The sequence below is a fragment of the Microcaecilia unicolor genome, chromosome 11, assembly GCF_901765095.1.
Source record: "Microcaecilia unicolor chromosome 11, aMicUni1.1, whole genome shotgun sequence".
In the NCBI taxonomy this organism is placed as follows: Eukaryota; Metazoa; Chordata; class Amphibia; order Gymnophiona; family Siphonopidae; genus Microcaecilia; species Microcaecilia unicolor.
Window position 1 is genome coordinate 185,145,260 of NC_044041.1, and position 22,200 is coordinate 185,167,459.

At 41.0% G+C, this 22,200-nt stretch overlaps 1 protein-coding gene across 2 annotated transcripts in view; it reads left to right on the plus strand.

Moving 5' to 3' along the window:
* The window catches only part of ZMPSTE24 (zinc metallopeptidase STE24), a 47,871-nt gene extending 41,602 nt beyond the window's left edge, over positions 1 to 6,269 (plus strand). For both annotated transcript variants that reach the window (XM_030219060.1, XM_030219061.1), the window contains exon 10: positions 4,903 to 6,269. In XM_030219060.1, the coding sequence (XP_030074920.1) occupies positions 4,903 to 5,127 (225 nt within the window). In that variant the 3' untranslated portion in view covers positions 5,128 to 6,269. The remainder of the gene's footprint in view (positions 1 to 4,902) is intronic.
* Positions 6,270 to 22,200: the final 15,931 nt, after the last annotated feature.

Sequence of the window (22,200 nt, forward strand, 5' to 3'; positions counted from 1 at the left end):
ACTCTCCAATCAAGCACTACAGATGATTTTAACAAGTTACAGATCACTAACAGCATATCAGCAATTTCATGTTTGACTTCTCTCAATACCCTTGGGTGTATACCATCCAGTCCAAGTGACTTAGCATTCTTTAACTTGTCAATTTGGCCCAGTACTAGAGAGTTGCAAGGGGACAAATCAAGCCCATCCCACTGGAATCTAACCTGTTCCTACCCATCCTCACTTATCTCCTCCAGCCTTGTGCCAGATTCTATAAGCAGTGAAAATACTGGTAAAAATAACATAAATGCAGGCTCTCCCTTTCCCAGAATGTTGCCCATTTCCTAACACATCTAAATCCTTCATCCCTCCACCATTGTCTCAACCGTGCATTGAAACTGCGGCGTTCTGCCTGCCTCTGGGGTCCTGCACATGGAATGGGGAGCATTCTTGGAAAATGCTACCCTGGAGGATCTGGATTTCAGCTTTCTACCTAAGAGCTTCCAGAACATCCCTCCCACATTTTCTTATGTTGTCGGTACCCACAAGGACCAAGACAGCTGGCTTCTCCCCAGCACTATCTAAAATCCTATCCAGGTGACCCGTGAGGTATGCCCCTTTCCATCAGGCAGGCAAGTGCCCAGCTATTCCCTGGTGGGTAAGTCCTGGCTACAGCTAATTATGAAATTAACAGTCAATTATTATTGGCTTGAATTGGTTAATTGGCACCAAAAGTAGTATTTGTACGCACAACTGCCCTTGGCGCCGATTTCTAGAGCGACAGTGTTGATGTGGATCAGGGGCATGCCAAGGAGCTAGGCCACGCAGGTTATAGAGTACTAGGAGTTATGTGTCAACCTGCCAACAGCCATTGACATGGCATAAACTTAGGAGCAAAACTGCGGACGTGCACTAGTGTTCTATAATGTCAATTCTGCACAGAACTGTCATGTTAGAATTTGCGCTTGGTTCATATCATCTTAGAGCCTAAATTTTGCCACTTTCTTGCATCTACCCCTTAGTGCATAAACTGCAAGTCCTGGTAACGTCATTCTGCGCTAGGAAATAGTTTAGTTTTTGTGTGGTTTGTCTCTCTCTGTAGAATGAGCAAAACCCCAGCAGTGGCAGTAAATGAATCCATCCTTATTTCTTCTGTCTCCTTTCTCCTCTTGTTTTTCACATTCCATCTTAGACTTACTAGAAAAGCTGCCAAGGTCATTCTACTGCGTTCCTGATAAGATTCTTGCTAATTGCCGTTCTGCACTACAGATCACGTCTTTAGTAGAGCAAATTCCACCTCCAGACCCTTGCTAATTATGGCTGGAGTCAATTTTGTGAGTCTGAAGACACCAGACTCGTACTGAAATATTTTAGAGCAAAAAGTCTAGGGCTATTGGAGGCTCAGGTAAGAGCCGTGGCTAATGTTTCCTTTGGCTGTCTAGGAACATAGTGGGCTATAGGATCATAGGCAGCATGGTTTCACAAAGAAAAGGTATTACCAAACACACTTGACTTCTTTGATATAGTAATAAATCAGTTTGCGGCAGCTGTGGCCAGTCTGGATTTTGTGACTGTTCATGTAAAGTGGTTACCTTGTTCATCAGTCTAGTGGAAGCGGGAGAAAAATTATACCCAATAAAATCACCTTGGCCAGCTGTGCTGCTGGTATGCAGTAGCATTTGACTTGGCTGTGCCTGCCATGGCATTTTCTGGGGGAAGAATCAGGGTAGAACAAGGACTTACCCAGTTTTTTAGGGTTGACATTGAGGGCAAGATGCACAAAAGTCCTCGTTAGAGCCGTTCCGTACCGAATTCCATAACGGAACGGCTATGCACGAAGGAAAGGGAATGCAAATGAGCTGCTCGTTGCAGCTCACTTGCATTCACTAACCCTTCGTTAAAACCGTCGGTAATCGGCCCGTAAAGCATGCACAGAGCAGCCAAGCGTTATGCTGGCTGCTCTGCGCATGTCACAAACGGCACAAAAACCCCCCCCAAAACAAACACGTCCTTTATGGACAGCCTTGCCCGCCCCCCACACCCGAGGACGCTGCTGCTCCCCGCTCCTCCCTGCATTAAAAGCGTGACTTTTTTTTAGGCAGCCCCGGCCCCCCTCCTTCCCTCCCTCCCTCCCTCTCTTTCTACTTTTTTAGAAAAAACAGCTCCCGCCACCCCCCCCCCCCAACGGGCCCCCTCTCCATCTGAAACCGGGCCCGTGAAGGCAATGCACAGCACGTGGAAGAACAGCTGATCGCATCACATCTTCGGACGTCTCTCTGTTCCTCTTGGTCCCGCCCTCGTCTGACGTAAGTAACCTACATAGGTTACTTACGTCAGACGAGGGCGGGGCCCAGGAGGAACAGAGGGGGGTGGCGGGGGTGGAGGATGGCGGGAGCCGGAGCTGAGGAAGGGAGGGGGGCCGGGGCTGCCTAAAGTTATGATTTTTTAATGTTTCAACAATTTTTTATTGATGAAGCAACATTTTCAATACAACCGTTAAATTCAACTGACACCACGCTGGTTAACATGTCTAATTCACAGAAGAAAAACATTCACTTGTATCATCAATATTTTAGTATAACATCCCCCCCCTTCTCCCAACTAACAACTCCTCTATGCCCACCACCAGCCCTCAGTCCGCTAACTGGATAAGTGCCAGGATTAAGTTAAGACAGACAAAAGACTGTCCTGACTTTATCCGCTTTGGGTGCCAGCTGACATTGACTGGTGCTTGGCAAACTGAGAGTCAATACTGAGAACATTATAAAAATATAGAACACAAAAAAAAAAAAAAGACAAGGCTAGAAGAATGGTCAGATCTGGGCAATTGTGCTTTAATAATTAAAAAAATTCATTTGGGATGCACAGCCCAGAGGTATAAATACCATTTGGATGGAGAAGTCACCAAACAGGAGTGAGTGAGAGGTTGGGTTGGGGCAGGGTGGGTCATCCTTGCTGACATCATTATAGCCATTCGCTGTCCTAAGACACTTTGGAAAGCTATTACTATATTTGGGTGCATAGAGACATGTAAGAAAAGGCAGCAATTTTTCTCTCTGTACTGATCTGAGACTTCATCTTTAATATTATTGCAGTTTAAGAACCCACAGGTATTAAAAAAAATCATTGATTATGGGGTGGCAAATCTAATCCAGGAAGATATGCACACTATTTAAGAAACTGATGAGATTGCATGGGCAGGACCCACTGCTTCTGACCCCAAATTTATTGTTGCCAGCTGCTTAATTGAAAGAGATGGTTTAATGAATCTTTTAGTTTACTAAACTGTTCCTTCTATGTGGAAATACTTTTAAAACAAATAGGATGAAATGTTTTTTCACTCAAACAATAGTTAAGCTCTGGAACTTGCTGCCGGAGGATGTGGTATCAGCGGTTAGTGTATCTAGCTTTGAGCAAGTTCCTGGAGGAAAAGTCCATAGTCTTGTTACTGAGATGGACATGGGGGAAGCCACTGTTTGCCCTGGGATTGGTAGCATAGAATGTTGCTACTAATTGGGTTTCTGCCAGGTACTTGTGACCTGAATTGACCACTGTTGAAAGCAGGATACTGAGCTGGCTGGACCATTGGTCTGACCCAGTATGGCTATTCTTATGTTCTTCCCCTTCAGGATGATTAATGATATATTCCTTAATTGCCCATGGTAGTGTTTCTTGAAGATAGAAATCTGTATTGTAACATCTGTTCAATTTTTTTAATTGGTTGCACTTGAGGTGGTACAGCTTTGAGAATGTTTGTTTATTTTTGTAACAATTATGCAAATAGTTGTCCACTAAATATTTACTTTTTTTTTTTTTTTTTGTTACATTTGTACCCCACGCTTTCCCACTCATGGCAGGCTCAATGCGGCTTACATGGGGCAATGGAGGGTTAAGTGACTTGCCTAGAGTCACAGGGAGCTGCCTGTGCCTGAAGTGGGAATCGAGCTCAGTTCCTCTGGACCAAAGTCCACCACCCTAACCACTAGGCCACTCCTCTTCCACTGTCGCTACTATTTGAGATTCTACATGGAATGTTGCTATTCTTCCATGTAGAAGTCGGCCCTTGCAGATCACCAATGTGGCCGCGCAGGCTTCTGCTTCTGTGAGTCTGACGTGCAGGACGTCAGACTCACAGAAACAGAAGCCTGCGCAGCCTTCTACATGGAATGTTGCTAGTGGAATAGCAGCATTCCATGTAGAATCTCCAATAGTAGCAACATTCCATGTAGAATCTCCAATAGTATCTATTTTATTTTTGTTACATTTGTACGCTGCGCTTTCCCACTCATGGCAGGCTCAATGCGGCTTACATGGGGCAATGGAGGGTTAAGTGACTTGCCTAGAGTCACAGGGAGCTGCCTGTGCCTGAAGTGGGAATCGAGCTCAGTTCCTCTGGACCAAAGTCCACCACCCTAACCACTAGGCCGCCACTCTTCCACTGTCGCTACTATTTGAGATTCTACATGGAATGTTGCTATTCTTCCATGTAGAAGTCGGCCCTTGCAGATCACCAATGTGGCCGCGCAGGCTTCTGCTTCTGTGAGTCTGACGTGCAGGACGTCAGACTCACAGAAACAGAAGCCTGCGCAGCCTTCTACATGGAATGTTGCTAGTGGAATAGCAACATTCCATGTAGAATCTCCAATAGTAGCAACATTCCATGTAGAATCTCCAATAGTATCTATTTTATTTTTGTTACATTTGTACGCTGCGCTTTCCCACTCATGGCAGGCTCAATGCGGCTTACATGGGGCAATGGAGGGTTAAGTGACTTGCCCAGAGTCACAAGGAGCTGCCTGTGCCTGAAGTGGGAATCGAGCTCAGTTCCCCAGGACCAAAGTCCACCACCCTAACCACTTGGCCACTTCATAAATGATTTGCAGACTCAAGCCTTTTGTGTATTTTTTTTTTTTTTCTCTCCAGGTTCTCTCCTTCTGCCTGACTGTCCTAAGCCGACGATTTGAATTCCAAGCTGATGCATTTGCAAAGAACCTTGGAAAAGCTAAAGATCTGTACTCTGCCCTGATAAAATTAAACAAAGATAACTTAGGGTTTCCTGTATCGGACTGGATTTTTTCTATGTGGCATTACTCCCACCCACCTCTACTTGAGCGGCTTCAAGCTTTAAAAGACGTGAAACAGGACTGAGCAGTTATTGTGAGTGGAAAGAAGTTGCCTCAGTAGAACAATTTTTACATTGTATAAATGTTGTCTTATAGCTTTTATTCCACTGCGCGAAAAACATCGTCTGCAAATGTCTGCTGTAAAATGTGAATGCATTTAGCAGCCAGTTATGGGAAAGACTCCTTGTTTTGTACATTTCTGATGAATCGGTATAACCATGTCAGGTTACTTCAGTTTTTGTAGTTTTGTTTATGAAAATTAATAGTAGTTAGGGAATCATTCTTTAACATTAAAGCTTTTTTTTTTTTGCGTGTTATGTTCATTTGTAACCCAACGGGTGCCCTGCAAATTTCCTTCAGTATTACCAGTAATGTGCATTTCGGTAGGCCTCTGCTGTACCGAAAACTGAGTGCAATACTATGTTTTTCAGAAATGTTCAGGGGTTCTCATCCTCCCTGCCAAACAATAATGTAATTTAAACGAAATTGATTTTTCAGCATAAACGCATGACCTAGTGGAACTAGAAATCTTATCACAATGTAATTTGCTGCTTTTTTTAGTTCTAACAAATTTTTTTTTAATTGGTTTTGATGGTTCTTGTAAAATCATTTTAATAACTGTTAAAGCCTTTTATACTAAATAGACCCCCACGTGCCACACTACAGCGACTGATTTTTATTTCCAACCACTGTGCAGATTGAGGAAGAGAGATGTTTGTCTTGATCTTCACTACGATCAGGAATTTGATTCCCATTTTACCAACCTTGACTGGTTTCTTAGTAATCCAGGGGGTGTTGGATGCAATTAAAATGGAACAGTAAAGCAGTATTGTATACTAAACAGATTAAGTCATATGCATATAGGTAGAAATTAATTATTGCAGACCTAATGCAAGTGCATCTTGATATGTAGAAAGCAAAAATATATATTGGGTGTGGCCTTTAATAATTCTCAAAGGATATTTCTCGGATCATTTCTTTAACCAGGCATCTTAAGGTTAAATGTACAATATCATTCCATGTGGGTTGTAGAACTTTTTTTTTGTTTTTGCAGAGGAAAAACACTTGCATGTGGTGTCTTATCACTTGTTGCTTTTTTTTGTTGTTTTTATCAATTGTACAGCTAGCAGAAATTGTGTACTATGAGTGAAGTAATAAAAAATTTCCAAAAAGCAGATGTTAATCATAAGTACCAGTGGCTATGTGGGTACATAATGGAAACAGGAACCTAAAGCCTGGTTAAATTTCAGACTCCTGTTTGTGGTTTTTGGGTTTGTTTATTTTTTTACATTGTTACTAATATTATGATTACATAACTGTTAACCTATTCCATTCAACCTTCATTTTCTTTACATTTTTATTATTTATTTTATTCATGACAGTTATTCCCCACATTAGCCCGAAATAGACTCAAGTTCAGTGTGGCTTACAAACAACAAAGTGAATAAAACATAATAATTTCAAGAAGCAAATTAATACATATGCAAGTAGGTATGTTAAGCAAGTAATGGTTAAACAATATGTTTTTAGTTTGAGTAATGAAAAATTGGAAATGCTGCTACATTCCGCCATTGCCTTGTGTTTTGTTTATAGTCGATGACGCTATTTGCAAAACACAAATTTGTGTAGGGCCTTGGCGAGATTAAACTGGTTGTTGGAAGTTGAGAACTACCAGATTAACAACAAAAGAAACTTTAAAGAAGTGTTTAGATATATCAAGCCTGAACTAGAAAAATCCCAACTCTCTATACTTGACTACCAAAGTCTACTCTATGACGAATTAACTTTAATGCAATACCACTTTATCTCTAATTCCGACTATGAACTCTTTATACTTGACTGTTTAATCTACTATGCCAATCATGAGCTCTAATGTAATACCACTTGTATCTGTCACTCTGGAAATGGCAATCGCCATGAAGGAACAATGTAAGCCATATTGAGCCTGCAAATAGGTGGGAAAATGTGGGATACAAATTCAACAACTATGCTGCAGAGACTTTTGATTGAAAGAAAAACTGATCACTGAATATGTTGCGAATTGAACTGGGAAAACTTGTCATGTGTGGGAAAACTTGTCATGTCAGATAAGTGTATTGTCACCTATGAAAACTATGCAGGACTGTTGATCATTGAACCAGACTTTGAACTTTTTTTTGTAGGAGGAGCTGTCATACATAAAGCAGTTGAATAAAGCATGAAATGTTAAGATAAATGAGACGCTGTATAATAAGCTTTGATGTTGGGAACGTAATAGAAGAAATGGTATTGGTAATTATGTGATGATGATGCACAAAAGAGTAGATCTGGGAGACCAGTCCATTTGATTGCTTGAGGATGAATGGTAGAGTGATTCTTGAGGTATTATGTAGTGTTTTAAATTTGTATAATAAAGTGGAGTAAAATAAAAGATCCATATTCATCAGGGAACTCATGAAAACCTAACCTGGTGCGAGCTGGACTTGGACACCCCTTCTCCATCTATTCCGTTTCCTATATTTTTTCTCTGCCAGTCTCAAACAATCTGAAAATTCTTGGAGTTACCATTTTACCGAAACCTCACACTCAAAACCCACATGAAGAATACTATGAAAAAGATTTTTCACTCCTACCGAAACCTCACACTCGAAACCCACGTGAAGAATACTACGAAAAAGATATTTCACTCCTACTGAAACCTCACACTCGAAACCCACGTGAAGAATACTACGAAAAAGATGTTTCACTCCTACCGAAACCTCACACTCGAAACCCACGTGAAGAATACTATGAAAAAGAAGTTTCACTCCATGTGGAAACTCAAAAGAGTAAAACCTTTCTTCCCCAGATCCATCTTTCGTATCCTGATACAATCAATGGTACTAAGTCATCTGGCTTACTGCAATGCACTGTATGCTGGCTGCAAAGAACAGACCATCAAGCAACTCCAAACAGCCCAAAATGCCGCCACCAGACTCATATTTGGAAAACCAAAATACGAAAGTGCAAAACCCTTAAGCGAGAAACTCCACTGGTTCCCACTTAAAGAACGGACCACTTTCAAGATCTGCACGATCATAAACAAAATCATCCACGATGCCCTGATCTACATGCTAAACCTTGTGGACCTGTCTCCCAGAAATGCCAAAAGATCATCCCGTAAATTTCTGAATCTACACTTCCCCAGCTGTAAAGGACTAAAATACAAGCTTATACATGTGACCCCCTTCTCCTATGTAAGTACACAGTTGTGGAACGCACTACTAGCTGATCTAAAAACAATCGACGAAATATCCAATTTTCGTACATCCCTGAAGATGTATCTCTTCAATAAGGCCTACAAAAGGACCCATAGCCTAACTATACCACCTTACCAATCCACCTCAACCTGAAAGTCATCTTTCCATATCTATTTTCTTAACACTTCTTTCCATCCTTAATCTCTTTGCTTCATCAACTGTATCTGACACGGCAATGCCATAACAGATAGCCACATTGAGCCTGCAACTAGGTGGGAAAATGTGGGATACAAATGCAGTAAATAAATATTTCTTTATAAAATTTGGCAACTGCCAGACCCATGCTGCATTTGTTTTTGGTGTTACATCCAACTTTAACGTTTCTGCTGTTTGGAAAAAGAAACACTTGTTTAAAGTGCTATACAGCTACCAGCTACAGTGCAGCCTACATCTACTAACAGTTATAAACAGTCACACTGCCTTTATCACAAACACAGCCTCCTGGCTCACACATACCTCTTCCAGCCATATGTGCAGTTAATTATTCACACTTCCTTTTTTTTTTTTTAAGGGACCCACTTTCTCCTCCCTCCCTCCCTCAAGTCTGACTACCTCTCAAGCACAGTGTTGCAAAGAAAGAAACAGTAAAGCCAGCTGAACACAGACATGATTAAAGCTGATTCTATGGGGTTGTAGAATTTGACCTACATGCAAACATGACAGCAGCTAAGGGCCAAGTGACCTATCCTCAATAACCACTAACTATTCTTTCCTAAGGGGTCTCACGCTTTCTTAATTTCTGACACAGTCCTCATCTCCATGACCTCCAGCGGGTGGCCATTCCACACATTCACCACCCTTTCCATGAAAATGTATTTTCTTAGATTCCTCCTAAACCTATTTCCTCTTAACTTCATCGGATGCCCTGTCATGCCAGAGTTTTCCTTTATTTGAAAAAAAAAAAAGGCTCACCTCCTGTACATTAGAAAATGTTAAGTTTAGTAGTGGAAGGTAAATCAGTGCTATGCATCAAAGAGGGAAACTTTTGGTCTTTGAGCCACAATGGGGCTAGTTTTTGAGAAATAAAATGCATGCATTAATTAATCATAAACTGAGTCCATGGTTGTTGTGGATACATTCTATACTGAGATCAGTTAGCCAACTTCAGCGAAAGGCCTACTGCGCCCAACTATAACTCACCTTCAGCTATACTGCAATCACTTCTGCCACAAGCTGTATTGGTGTTGCGAAGACATGAAGGTTAATTCAGAGAGAAACAGGGGTTCAGGGCCACCTCACCAGTAATGAAGTTAGGCAAACTCAATAAACTTAATGATTCATAGGTACTACCACACTCAATATACTACTGTCAGAGGAAGTGGCTCATAGGTTACTGTGGCTGTGGTAAACCATTCCACCACCACCCCCCCCCCCCCCCCAGCATAAAGCAGCAGCTACACAAAAAGGCATCCCGTCGTGATTTCTGGGCTAGTACAGAGCCCTGTAGTAATGCAATACCACTCAACTTTCCCTGCTTAACCCTAAAGCAATGTTAAACTTCAGGATTAAGAGTAAATGTGAAAAGCTCTCCACCTGAATTTTGCACCAAGGAAAAAAGCCTTGGCTTGCTGGAAATGTGATTACTGAGAGCTAAGCAGCAATTACCTGATCAATTCTGCATAAGATTTAAACCTCTGGATTCCATTTTTTGCCCCAAACATCACAAACTGCTCTCTCCGTCTTAAAAATAATAATCCTTTGTGGTGATCATTCATCCAGTTGACACATTTTTTTTTTCAATTCTGTTTATTTTGTATGAGCCAGAGTTCCACGGCAGCCGGCTGTGAGAACAAACTAAATGACAGCACCATGTCTTAAGCATATGCTCAACAGCCTGTAATGTGCTTTAAGGGTGATACAGCAGCCTATCAAATAGCACCTGAAAATAATACAGTACTAAAACAATTAACACCAGCCATTAATTTGTGACTACTACAAATCAACATTTATAATATATTTATAACATCTATAATAACCTTTAGTCTGATCACTATCATTGTACATTCACATTGAGTTTTTCCTTATCTCAATTGCACCCTCTTTTTTTTTTTTTTTTTTTAGAAAAACAAAAATTGGAAGAGGAAAAATTGATGATACAGTATTGGTCCTTTATTGGCTAAGTCTGTAAATGACCCCGACATTTTATTGGAAATCTTCCATTTTGAAAGTTTTAGATGAGTAGCTCCTGAGAGAGAAGATTGAATAGGAAGGTGAGGTCTCCTTGGTTTACAACAGAATTATTAGACCTGAAAAGGAATTGTCTTAAGTTAGAGTGATGGTGGTGAAAAACTGCAGATGATTGTTTAGGTTGAATTGGAAAATTCAATTAAAACAATATAAAAATAGTCTAGATCTGGCAAGAAGAAGGTATTACTCAACTTTAGTGAGTTTTGAAAAGCCTAATCTTAGAAAGCTGTTTGGTTTATGCATTATAATTTGACTATTTCCCTCATCAAATGTAGTTCAACCTTGTGCTGAGACTTTGGCTACTTATTTTGCCACTAAAGTGAATATGATTTATTACTCATTTGATAATTCATTAGAAATGGGTTATGAAGTTTACTGTATTGTTGATTCTTCTTCTATACTCAGAAGCTTAGCGGAGATTGGGTGGCGGGAGGCGGGGCTAGTGCTGGGAAGACTTCTACAGTCTGTGCCCTGAAAATGGCAGATACAAATCAAGGTCAGGTATACACATAAAGTAGCACATATGAGTTTATCTTGTTGGGCAGACTGGATGGACTTTCTCTGCCGTCATCTACTATGTAGCTAGGCTTTGAGCCACCTTTAGTGCTGTTTTGCAAGAACATCCGATTCCTTATGTAAACTGATTATCTTGCTCAAATTGTCCACTAGATGGATTGCCTTATTTTTTTGTTAGATGGCTGGTACATTTTGTTAATGTCTCTCTTGCCTAGGTTGGTTCCCAAGTGAAATAGTGACTATAGTTTTACTCCGCTACCTAAAACAGTTGTTGAGGATTTGTCTCAGATTTTGAATTTCAGACCAGTTGCAAATATACCATTTCTTAGTAAGTTTGGTCAAGTTTGTGGTTAGCTCTCAATTGTCTGATTATATTGAAAGGTTTAATCTTTTACATGATTCTCAACACAGGTTCCATCCATTCCATAGCACGGAGACACTGTTACTGTCTATGACCTCTGCTGTTAGGTGCTGTATCAAGGAAGAGAAATGGTGCTGGTACAGTTAAACATCTCTGCCACTTTTGATACAGTTGACCATAAGATACTGTTAAATAGTTATCTGGCTGTGGGATGGTGGGCTCTGTATTTCTCTGGTTTCAATTTATTTATTTTACAAAATAGTACCTAGTACTAAAGGTCTCCTATTTCTCCCCTATTGTATAATATCCTCTTCCAGTTGATCTCCACCTTCTATGATCTCTTGTAAATTTTCATAAGGATTTGAAGACCTACTTATGTGCATCAGTGTAATTAATATTTTTGATTAGTCATCTTTAATAATTGTAATTCTTGATGATTGTATCTGTCTCTATTTTTATGTCCAGTTGGAGAGTTGGCAAGTTTATAAGTCCAAAGTAATGTAAATGTAATACCCCAAAACCCTAGTAAAATGCTGCTACAAACATGTCTTAAGAAGCTTTTTACATTGAGCCACGTTACCACACAGTTTGTTTTGTTACATATGTACCCCGCACTTTCCCACTCATGGCAGGCTCAATGTGGCTTACATGGGGCAATGGAGGGTGAAGTGACTTGCCCAGAGTCACAAGGAGCTGCCTGTGCCTGAAGTGGGAATCGAACTCAGTTCCTCAGGACCAAAGTCCACCACCCTAACCACTAGGCCACTCCTTCACTGTTGCTACTATTTGAGATTCTACATGGAATGTTGCTATTCCACTAGCAACATTCCATGTAGAAGTCGGCCCTTGCAGATCACCAATGTGGCCGCGCAGGCTTCTGCTTCTGTGAGTCTGACGTCCTGCACGTACGTGCAGGACGTCAGACTCACAGAAACAGAAGCCTGCGCAGCCTTCTACATGGAATGTTGCTAGTGGAATAGCAACATTCCATGTAGAATCTCCAATAGTATCTATTTTATTTTTGTTACATTTGCACCCTGCGCTTTCCCACTCATGGCAGGCTCAATGCGGCTTACATGGGGCAATGGAGGGTGAAGTGACTTGCCCAGAGTCACAAGGAGCTGCCTGTGCCTGAAGTGGGAATCGAACTCAGTTCCCCAGGACCAAAGTCCACCACCCTAACCACTAGGCCACTCCAGTCACAGATGTCTTGTGAGAGCATTCCATAGCTGAGTGCCAGCAACAGTAAATGAAGTGGTTCTAGTTTCTACTAACACGCTTATAGAAAATGATCTAAAGGCCACTGCCTAGCATTTTCCGATCTCGGGGATTGGCTTTCGGCGATAGACTTTTAAAACCTCTCCCTATTGTCAATATTATTTTCAAATTCATCACAGAAGTACTTTAACCATTTTGGAGTCTGACCTCTCATTGAAAAACTCATTGGAGAGCCTCACTTCTTTCAATACTTCAGAATAATGTTTCTCTGCAGACATTCTGGTCTTCTTCTAAGCAGTGCATTTTTTCTAGCAAAAAATGTGCCGGTACTCGAATGCTAAGCCACCCTTCAGGGGTGGGGTGATCACTGAGGGACCCACCCCACAATAGCCAAGCGCCCTGCAACCAGTCACAGAATCTGTGACAAGGCAGAATTGGTGTGTAGAGCCTGAGCTCTTTCATTAAAACTTGGGGACCATGGGTCAATTTTAGCAGACAATGGAAAAGGTGCCGGTACTCAGTACCCCCTCAAAAAAAAGCCCTGGTTCTAAGTGACTCTTCCAAGTAGTACTGGCCTTTTGCTCAATTTCTCTCTCATTTCTTCCAGCTCTTGAAAGTATTCTTTCATTCCTTCTGACAGCTTGCTGCCTTCTCTTTTTATATTCTGTGGTTCTTGGAGGTTCAGAATTTAAAACACTCCAGGGAGATGAAAAATATTTGACCATATTAGTTATGGCTTGTGCCTTGGCCTGCATGTTTCCTTTCACTTAACTGTATCTGTTTGGATGGCCCTAAGCATCTTCTCCTTCCTGGATGGGATACCTAATGTGCAAAGATTAAAAAAAAAAAAAAAAAAAAAAAGCTCACATGTATTATATGTTACACGGAGTGGTTTGATATTTAAACAAAGTGTAATAGTACACATAGTAAAAACAATTTTTAAAGTATCATTTAAGGAGCAAAATTATCCAACACCCATAGCATTCATGTGAAAGAGTAACTGCAGCCTCCCTTAACCACATGACCGCATTTAATTAATGTTCAGCTGATTAAACACCGCCAAGCTTGATTTCAGGCAGCCCTGTTAAATCTAGACCTTATTATACATTGAACCTTACCAGGACAGTGGAGTAATCATTGTAAAGGTTCTATAAGAATGTTGTGCCATGAGCAAGGAAATTCTAGAAAAGATGAGGAAAAAAATGTTGCTGAAATATGTTGGTTACAAAAGCCATTTTGAAGGCTCTGGGACTCCACCAAAAGGAGAAGCCTAGGGAACAGTGGTGAATCTTCTCCAGCGTGGCTGGCCTGCCAAAACTACACCAAGGCTGCAGTGACAACTCATCTAGGAAGTCCAAGAACATCCAAAGAACTGCAGGGCTTCTCTAGCCTCGGCTAAGGTCAGTGTTCATGACTCTATAAGAAAAGGAGACTGGGCAAAATTGGGATTCATGTGAGCACAGCTATCCATGATCATCAATGCTCATCTCGCATTTACCAAAATTCACCTGGATGATCCCCAAACCTTCTGGGATAGTAAGATCATCATAGCAACTGTGGTGGAAGTGTAATAGTAGTGGGATGCTGTGCTGCCTCAGGACCTGGGCTATTTGCCATTGTTGAAGGAACCATGAATTTGGCACTGTACCAGAAAATTCTTAAGAATGTCCAGTTGTATGTCTGTAAGCTGAAGAGTAATGGTTATGCAGCAAGACAATGATCCAAAACACTTAAACGCAAGTCTACAGCTGACTGGTTGAGGAGAAACAAAATGGAAGTTTTGGACTGGCCTAGGCAAAGTCCTGGAGTGAACCCAATACAGATGCTGTGGCAGGACCTGGAAAGAGTTCATGCATGAAAACCTAGCACTGTGGCTGAAGTAAAACAGTTCTGCAAAGAAGAGTGGGCTAAGATAATGCGCAACAGCAATATTTTTATTACATTCGTACCCTGCGCTTTCCCACTCATGGCAGGCTCAATGCGGCTTACATGGGGCAATGGAGGGTTAAGTGACTTGCCCAGAGTCACAAGGAGCTGCCTGTGCCTGCAGTGGGAATCAAACTCAGTTCCCCAGGACCAAAGTCCACCACCCTAACCACTAGGCCACTCCTCCACTAATTCCAAGACTAATTCCAAATTATAGAAAGCATTGAGTTGCAATTACTGCTGCTAAAGGTGGTACAAAAGTTTAAGGGACAGTTGCTTTTTCACATGGCTGATAATGGGTACTAAATAATTTTGTTCCTTAAATAAATGATGTATTAATTTTCCCTCTAACATTACATTTTGTTTAAAAATCAGAAACCATTCAGTATGACATACAGTGGGGGAAATAAGTATTTGATCCCTTGCTGATTTTGTAAGTTTGCCCACTGACAAAGACATGAGCAGCCCATAATTGAAGGGTAGGTTATTGGTAACAGTGAGAGATAGCACATCACAAATTAAATCCGGAAAATCACATTTTGGAAAGTATATGAATTTATTTGCATTCTGCAGAGGGAAATAAGTATTTGATCCCTCTGGCAAACAAGACCTAATACTTGGTGGCAAAACCCTTGTTGGCAAGCACAGCGGTCAGACGTCTTCTGTAGTTGATGATGAGGTTTGCACACATGTCAGGAGGAATTTTGGTCCACTCCTCTTTGCAGATCATCTCTAAATCATTAAGAGTTCTGGGCTGTCGCTTGGCAACTCGCAGCTTCAGCTCCCTCCATATGTTTTCAATGGGATTAAGGTCTGGTGACTGGCTAGGCCACTCCATGACCCTAATGTGCTTCTTCCTGAGCCACTCCTTTGTTGCCTTGGCTGTATGTTTTGGGTCATTGTCGTGCTGGAAGACCCAGCCACGACCCATTTTTAAGGCCCTGGCGGAGGGAAGGAGGTTGTCACTCAGAATTGTACGGTACATGGCCCCATCCATTCTCCCATTGATGCGGTGAAGTAGTCCTGTGCCCTTAGCAGAGAAACACCCCCAAAACATAACATTTCCACCTCCATGCTTGACAGTGGGGACGGTGTTCTTTGGGTCATAGGCAGCATTTCTCTTCCTCCAAACACGGCGAGTTGAGTTCATGCCAAAGAGCTCAATTTTTGTCTCATCTGACCACAGCACCTTCTCCCAATCACTCTCGGCATCATCCAGGTGTTCACTGGCAAACTTCAGACGGGCTGTCACATGTGCCTTCCGGAGCAGGGGGACCTTGCGGGCACTGCAGGATTGCAATCCGTTATGTCGTAATGTGTTACCAATGGTTTTCGTGGTGACAGTGGTCCCAGCTGCCTTGAGATCATTGACAAGTTCCCCCCTTGTAGTTGTAGGCTGATTTCTAACCTTCCTCATGATCAAGGATACCCCACGAGGTGAGATTTTGCGTGGAGCCCCAGATCTTTGTCGATTGACAGTCATTTTGTACTTCTTCCATTTTCTTACTATGGCACCAACAGTTGTCTCCTTCTCGCCCAGCGTCTTACTGATGGTTTTGTAGCCCATTCCAGCCTTGTGCAGGTGTATGATCTTGTCCCTGACATCCTTAGACAGCTCCTTGCTCTTGGCCATTTTGTAGAGGTTAGAGTCTGACTGATTCACTGAGTCTGTGGACAGGTGTCTTTCATACAGGTGACCATTGCCGACAGCTGTCTGTCATGCAGGTAACGAGTTGATTTGGAGCATCTACCTGGTCTGTAGGGGCCAGATCTCTTACTGGTTGGTGGGGGATCAAATACTTATTTCCCTCTGCAGAATGCAAATAAATTCATATACTTTCCACAATGTGATTTTCCGGATTTAATTTGTGATGTGCTATCTCTCACTGTTACCAATAACCTACCCTTCAATTATGGGCTGCTCATGTCTTTGTCAGTGGGCAAACTTACAAAATCAGCAAGGGATCAAATACTTATTTCCCCCACTGTATATGCAATAACAGTGTACATCAGGAGAGGGTTAAATTTTTTTCACATCACTGTAGTGGGTTCTAATGTCTTAAGCTACATAGTGCCTATTTCTGTGATGTGCAGAATTTAAAAAAAAATACAACTGAGCAAAAGGCTCTTGAAGTCATTGAGAACAATGTCTGGAACATCATCTCTGCATGCAGTAGCAAACAGAAAAGGGTGCAGCATGTTCTGAAGTATTCAAAGGGAAAAAGAAAACAAAACCAAAGATTATTAGGTTGTTTCTGTAGCAATCATTAGTGCAATTACACCTTGACTATTGAATTCAGGTTGGGTCTCCACATCTCTAAGACATAATGGACCGAGAAGGGCAGCACTACAAGAAGGATGGATTGGCTCCCTTTGTGAAGTAAACAAGTATTTTTTAGATTAGAGAACTTGAAGGGGGATATGACAGATCTATTAAAAACATGAGGAATGTGGAACAAGTTACTAAGCGAAAGGCGATTAAAATGATAGCGGGGATGGGATGACTTCCCTATGAAGAAAGACTAAGGAGGCTAGGGCTTTTCAGCTTGGAGAAGAGATGGCTGAGGGGAGACATGATAGAGGTATATAAAATAATGAGTGGAGTGGAACAGGTGGATGTGAAGTGTCTGTTCACGCTTTCCAAAAATACTAGGACTAGGGGGCATGCGATGAAACTACAGTGTAGCAAATTTAAAACAAATCGGAGAAAATATTTCTTCACCCAACGCGTAATTAAACTCTGGAATTTGTTGCCAGAGAACGTAGTGAAGGCAGTTAGCTTGGCAGAGTTTAAAAAGGGGTTGGACGGTTTCCTAAAGGACAAGTCCATAGACCACTACTAAATAGACTTGGAAAAATCCACAATTTCGGGAATAACATGTATAGAATGTTTGTACGTTTGGGAAGCTGCCAGGTGCCCTTGACCTGGATTGGCCGCTGTCGGGGACAGGATGCTGAGCTTGAGGGGCCTTTGGTCTTTTCCCAGTATGGCATTACTTATGTAAGGAACAGTTATTATGCCTTGTACATGTTTCACATTCTGTTTAATTTGAATTGCACATTTTTTAAAAAAAAAGTGTTTATTTTAGAAGTGCTATTCAAGTTTAAGATATTTATAATGCATAAACATCTAACTCACAGTTTTACAAAACTGGGACATACGCATCTAATTCTGTAAAATGAGAATGTAATTTTGGGTGGGACTAGGGCGGGCTTAAAAAAACACACACACAGTCCCCATTTCAGAACAGGAATGCACATTTATGTCCAAAAATATTGATGTTAGGATTTACATCTGCTATATGCAACGTCTAGGCTGATAAAGGATATTGGGCTCTGTGACAGGTTTAGGAAAGATAAAGGTTTATTTTTCTACAATACATAAACATTTATTATGTAAAATAGCAACAGAATAGTGGGGGCAAAATGACCTTTAATAGTTCCAGCAAAAAAGTGGGCACAATATCAAATTTGACTATAAATGATGATGGCATAAGTAATAAAACTCGACATGGCTCTGTTTTGGCAAGATGCCTGCATCAGGAGTCATATAATCCAATGATTACCTCACGTAGGTTGAGTAGTGACACAATATTACATTACATCCAGGCTTGTAGCCCGCTAACATCTTACAGTTCTAAGCGGGTTCCAATCAAAGAGACCAGAACAAACCTCTGGAAAGCGGTAAAGAGAAAAGAATCTTATTAGATACAAAACTTTTCCAAATAAATGGGATTTTAAAAGCTTCCTAAATGACAGGACTGTGATAGAAAAAAAAATACAATCCTGCAACATCTTTCCATAAATGTATTCACTGTACTGCTGGTAACCCATCAAAAAGTCCTAACCTTTCCTTTGACATTTGGAAATGTAAAACAATTATCAACAGCATGCCTCCAAGCTCTATTTAGGGGTGCAAAACAGAAGTGACAAGCGTATTATTAGGGATCTGCCTTTGCAACACTTGAAAGAGAAAACAAGCCAGTTTAAATGTAACTCTGGCTGCAATCGGCAGCCATTGAAGTTTAAAGCGCCAAACCCCTCCGTGAAAAACTGCACTGGCTTCCAATCAAAGAATGTATTGCTTTCAAAATCTGCACCCTGGTTCATAAAATCATCTATGGCGAAACCCTGGGACACATGACATACTTCATAGACCTACCAACCAGAAACACAACAGGATCAACATGAATTTACCTAAACCTCCACTACCCAAGCTGCAAAGGACTCAAATACAAATCAACTTATGCATCCAGCTTTTCCTACATAAGCACACAACTATGGAACGCATTACCAAAAGCCATGAAAACAACATAAGATCACCCAAACTTCCGGAAATCATTAAAAACCAACCTGTTCAAAAAGGCATACCCCACCGACCCAACTTAAATGCCTGTACCTTGCAACACAACGAAACCAAAGCTCGTAATGGACATATAAGAACTTTTCCCCTCTACAATTCTCTTCCTCTCTACAATTCCCTAATGTGTCTGTTACACATGAACCTTAATCTACCACAACATTACTGTATTTGTTCATACCATAAAGGCGAATGCCTTTATGGTACTATGTAAGCCACATTGAGCCTGCAAATAGGTGGGAAAATGTGGGATACAAATGTAACAAATAAAATAAAGTAAAAAGGAAGCACACTGTCAAACTTGGATAAACCAAAAATCAATCTAAGAGCCGTGTCCTGCACCGTTTGCAACCTTCTTAACAAAAGCTTAGAGCAACCCAAGTAAATCACATTACAATAGTCAAGAGATGAACGTACCAATCGTTCATATAGGCTGAGTTCAAAAAAATTCCTAATTGTAAGAAGCTTCTTCATCAGAAAACACTTTTTAACTACAAAATGTACCTGTGGTTCTAGAGAAATAGAACTGTCAATTTGAACCCCCAAAATCTTAATAAATTGAGGAAAGCTGGAAATCAACATTATTGATAGTGAGCAACTGAGGAATTTGTTCTGGTCTAAACAGTGTAAGGGACAGTGGAGAACCCTGCGGAACTCTACAAGGGTTACACCCAACTTAATGATAGATCTCACTGTAAATTAACTCTATAAGATCTACTACTCAGAAAACCCCTGAACCATTTCAGAACTTTTCCCCTAATCTCCAGCTACTCTGAAGCTCACTACTAAACCTGGGTGACATGGAGGCACATTTTCAAAGCACTTACTTACAAAGTTACATGGCGGGACATTTTCGATATGACGTCTAAGTCCAACATTTGGACGTTTTGTGTATGTCCAAATGTCAAGTGCAGAGTACAGCCATTTTTGAAACAGAAAAATGTTTATTTTGGGGAGGGGGGGGGAATGGCTATTTGCTAGACGATTTTATGCTCTGGGCATTTATTTTTTTTGGTCCATTTTTGAAAAAAAAACAAAACATCCACGTGAAAAATGCATAAAATCATGTAGGAGGAGCCAGCATTCTTAGTAGACTGGCCACACAAAAATCCCAGAAAAGCAGAGGGGCATCATCGGGAGCAATGCAGTGGACTTCACATAAAAGGTCCCAGGTACATATCTCACCTTTTCTCTCTTATATTGTATAGTGACCCCTCCAAAGCCTACTGTACACCACTACAATAGCCCTTATGGCTGTAGGTGTCATTAATGTGGGTACAATAGGTTTTTGGTGGGTTTTGGGGAGCTGACACTTTCCACCACAAGTGTAGCAGTTAGAGTGGATTATGAGCCTGGCTTCCCTTCTCCTCAGTGCACTGCACCAACCACTAGGCTATTCTAGGGACCTGCTTGTTGCTTTAATAGGACTGGCTATAACATCTAAGGCTGTCACATGTACTGTTTCTTTGGGGGGAGAGTCAATCCTTTATTCTTCCAGTGGTTATCTGGTCATTTAGGGCACGTTTTTGTGGCTCATTCGTTCTAAAAACAGGTCTAGTTGAAAACTTCTTAGTTTTAGTCTGGACATTTTTGTTTTGTTCCATTATGACTGAAAAACATCTAGGTCGTAGGAATGCCCAAATCCTGCCCTTAACATGCTCCCTTGAGATTTGAACACACATTTCCTCCAGTGGTTATCTGGTCATTAGGGCACTTTTTGTGTAGCTTATTCATTCTACAAACAGATATAGCTGAAAACATCTTAGTTTTAGTCCTGGACGTTTTTATAAAACAAAAACGTCCAGGTCTTAGAAATGCCCAAATCCTGCCCTTAACATGCTCCCTTGAGATTTGGGCATACTGCAGGCGAACAGCATTAAAAAAAACATCTGGAAAATGGGTTTTGAAAATACTGATTTGGACATTTTTGTGAGGAAAACATCCAAATGTTGCTTTGTACCATTTTTTAAAGATGTTTTTCTCTTTTGAAAATGAGCCTCATAGTAACCTATGGAACTTTGTGCTTTGAAAATGAGCCCTATAATCATTGATAATGTGCATACTTTATTGGAACTATTAAAGGACATTTTATATATAAGGTTCTTTTTTGTGTCTCTCTTTTTTGTGTTCACCCCCACTCGGTTTCCCCTGGAGGCTCTGTGAGGAACATTTCCTTCTCTGTTTATTCTAAAATTTGATATACCGCCTTTACTGGCAATAGATCAAAGCGTTTTACAAACAATAAATTTTAAATAAAATTTGGAAAAGAACTCCAATTAAAACAGGAAAGAGCACACACTTACATCTTATAAAGGCATTTTTAAAATAGTAAGGACTGCATCTGCATGTACGGGCCATGTACAGCAACATCTAAGTGCTGGGCAAATTAAATGCCTGCTGGAAATAGTGAGCTTTTAATAGTGATTTAAATCTTGACAAGAAAATTTTGGCTCTAATATCAGAGGGAAGATTATTCCAGAGACTTGGTGCCAAATAGAAAAATGCCAATGATCTGGTGGTTTTGTAATGAGAAGAGTTCAATAATGGCAGAACCAATCGATGAGTATCCAAGAGAGATCGAGTCGGGGTTTATGGAATAACCCAGTAATGAAGGTAAGCGGGGATCCTGTGTGCAAAATCTCATGAGTGATAGGATTTTAAACCAGATTCAGAATATTATGGCAAACCAGTGCAAATGTAAGAATAATGGGGGTGACATGATACCAATCAAAGAACGCATCACTTTCAAAATCTGCACGACTGTTCACAAAATAATTTACGACAAGGCACCAGGATACATGACAGACCTCATCGACCTGCCAGCCAGAACCACCACAAAATCTACACGATCATACCTAAACCTCCACTACCCAAGCACCAAAGGACTCAAATACAAATCCATCTATGCATCCAGCTTTTCCTACTTAAGCGCACAACTATGGAATGCACGCCAAAAATTGTAAAAACTACACTCAACCATCTAGACTTCCGGAAAGCACTAAAGACAGACCTGTTCAGAAGAGCATACCCCACCATCTCAACATAAAATACCTGGACACCTATGTCACAATGAAACCAAAGACCTTAATGAACATTACCTGACTCTTCCTCCTCTCTCCCTCTCTAAGACCCCCCAATCCAACCTACTATACATGTACTTCACCCCACCACAATATCACTTTGTATTATTCACACCATGTATTTGTTCATACCAGAATCGGCTATCGCCGCTAACGGTAATATGTAAGCCAC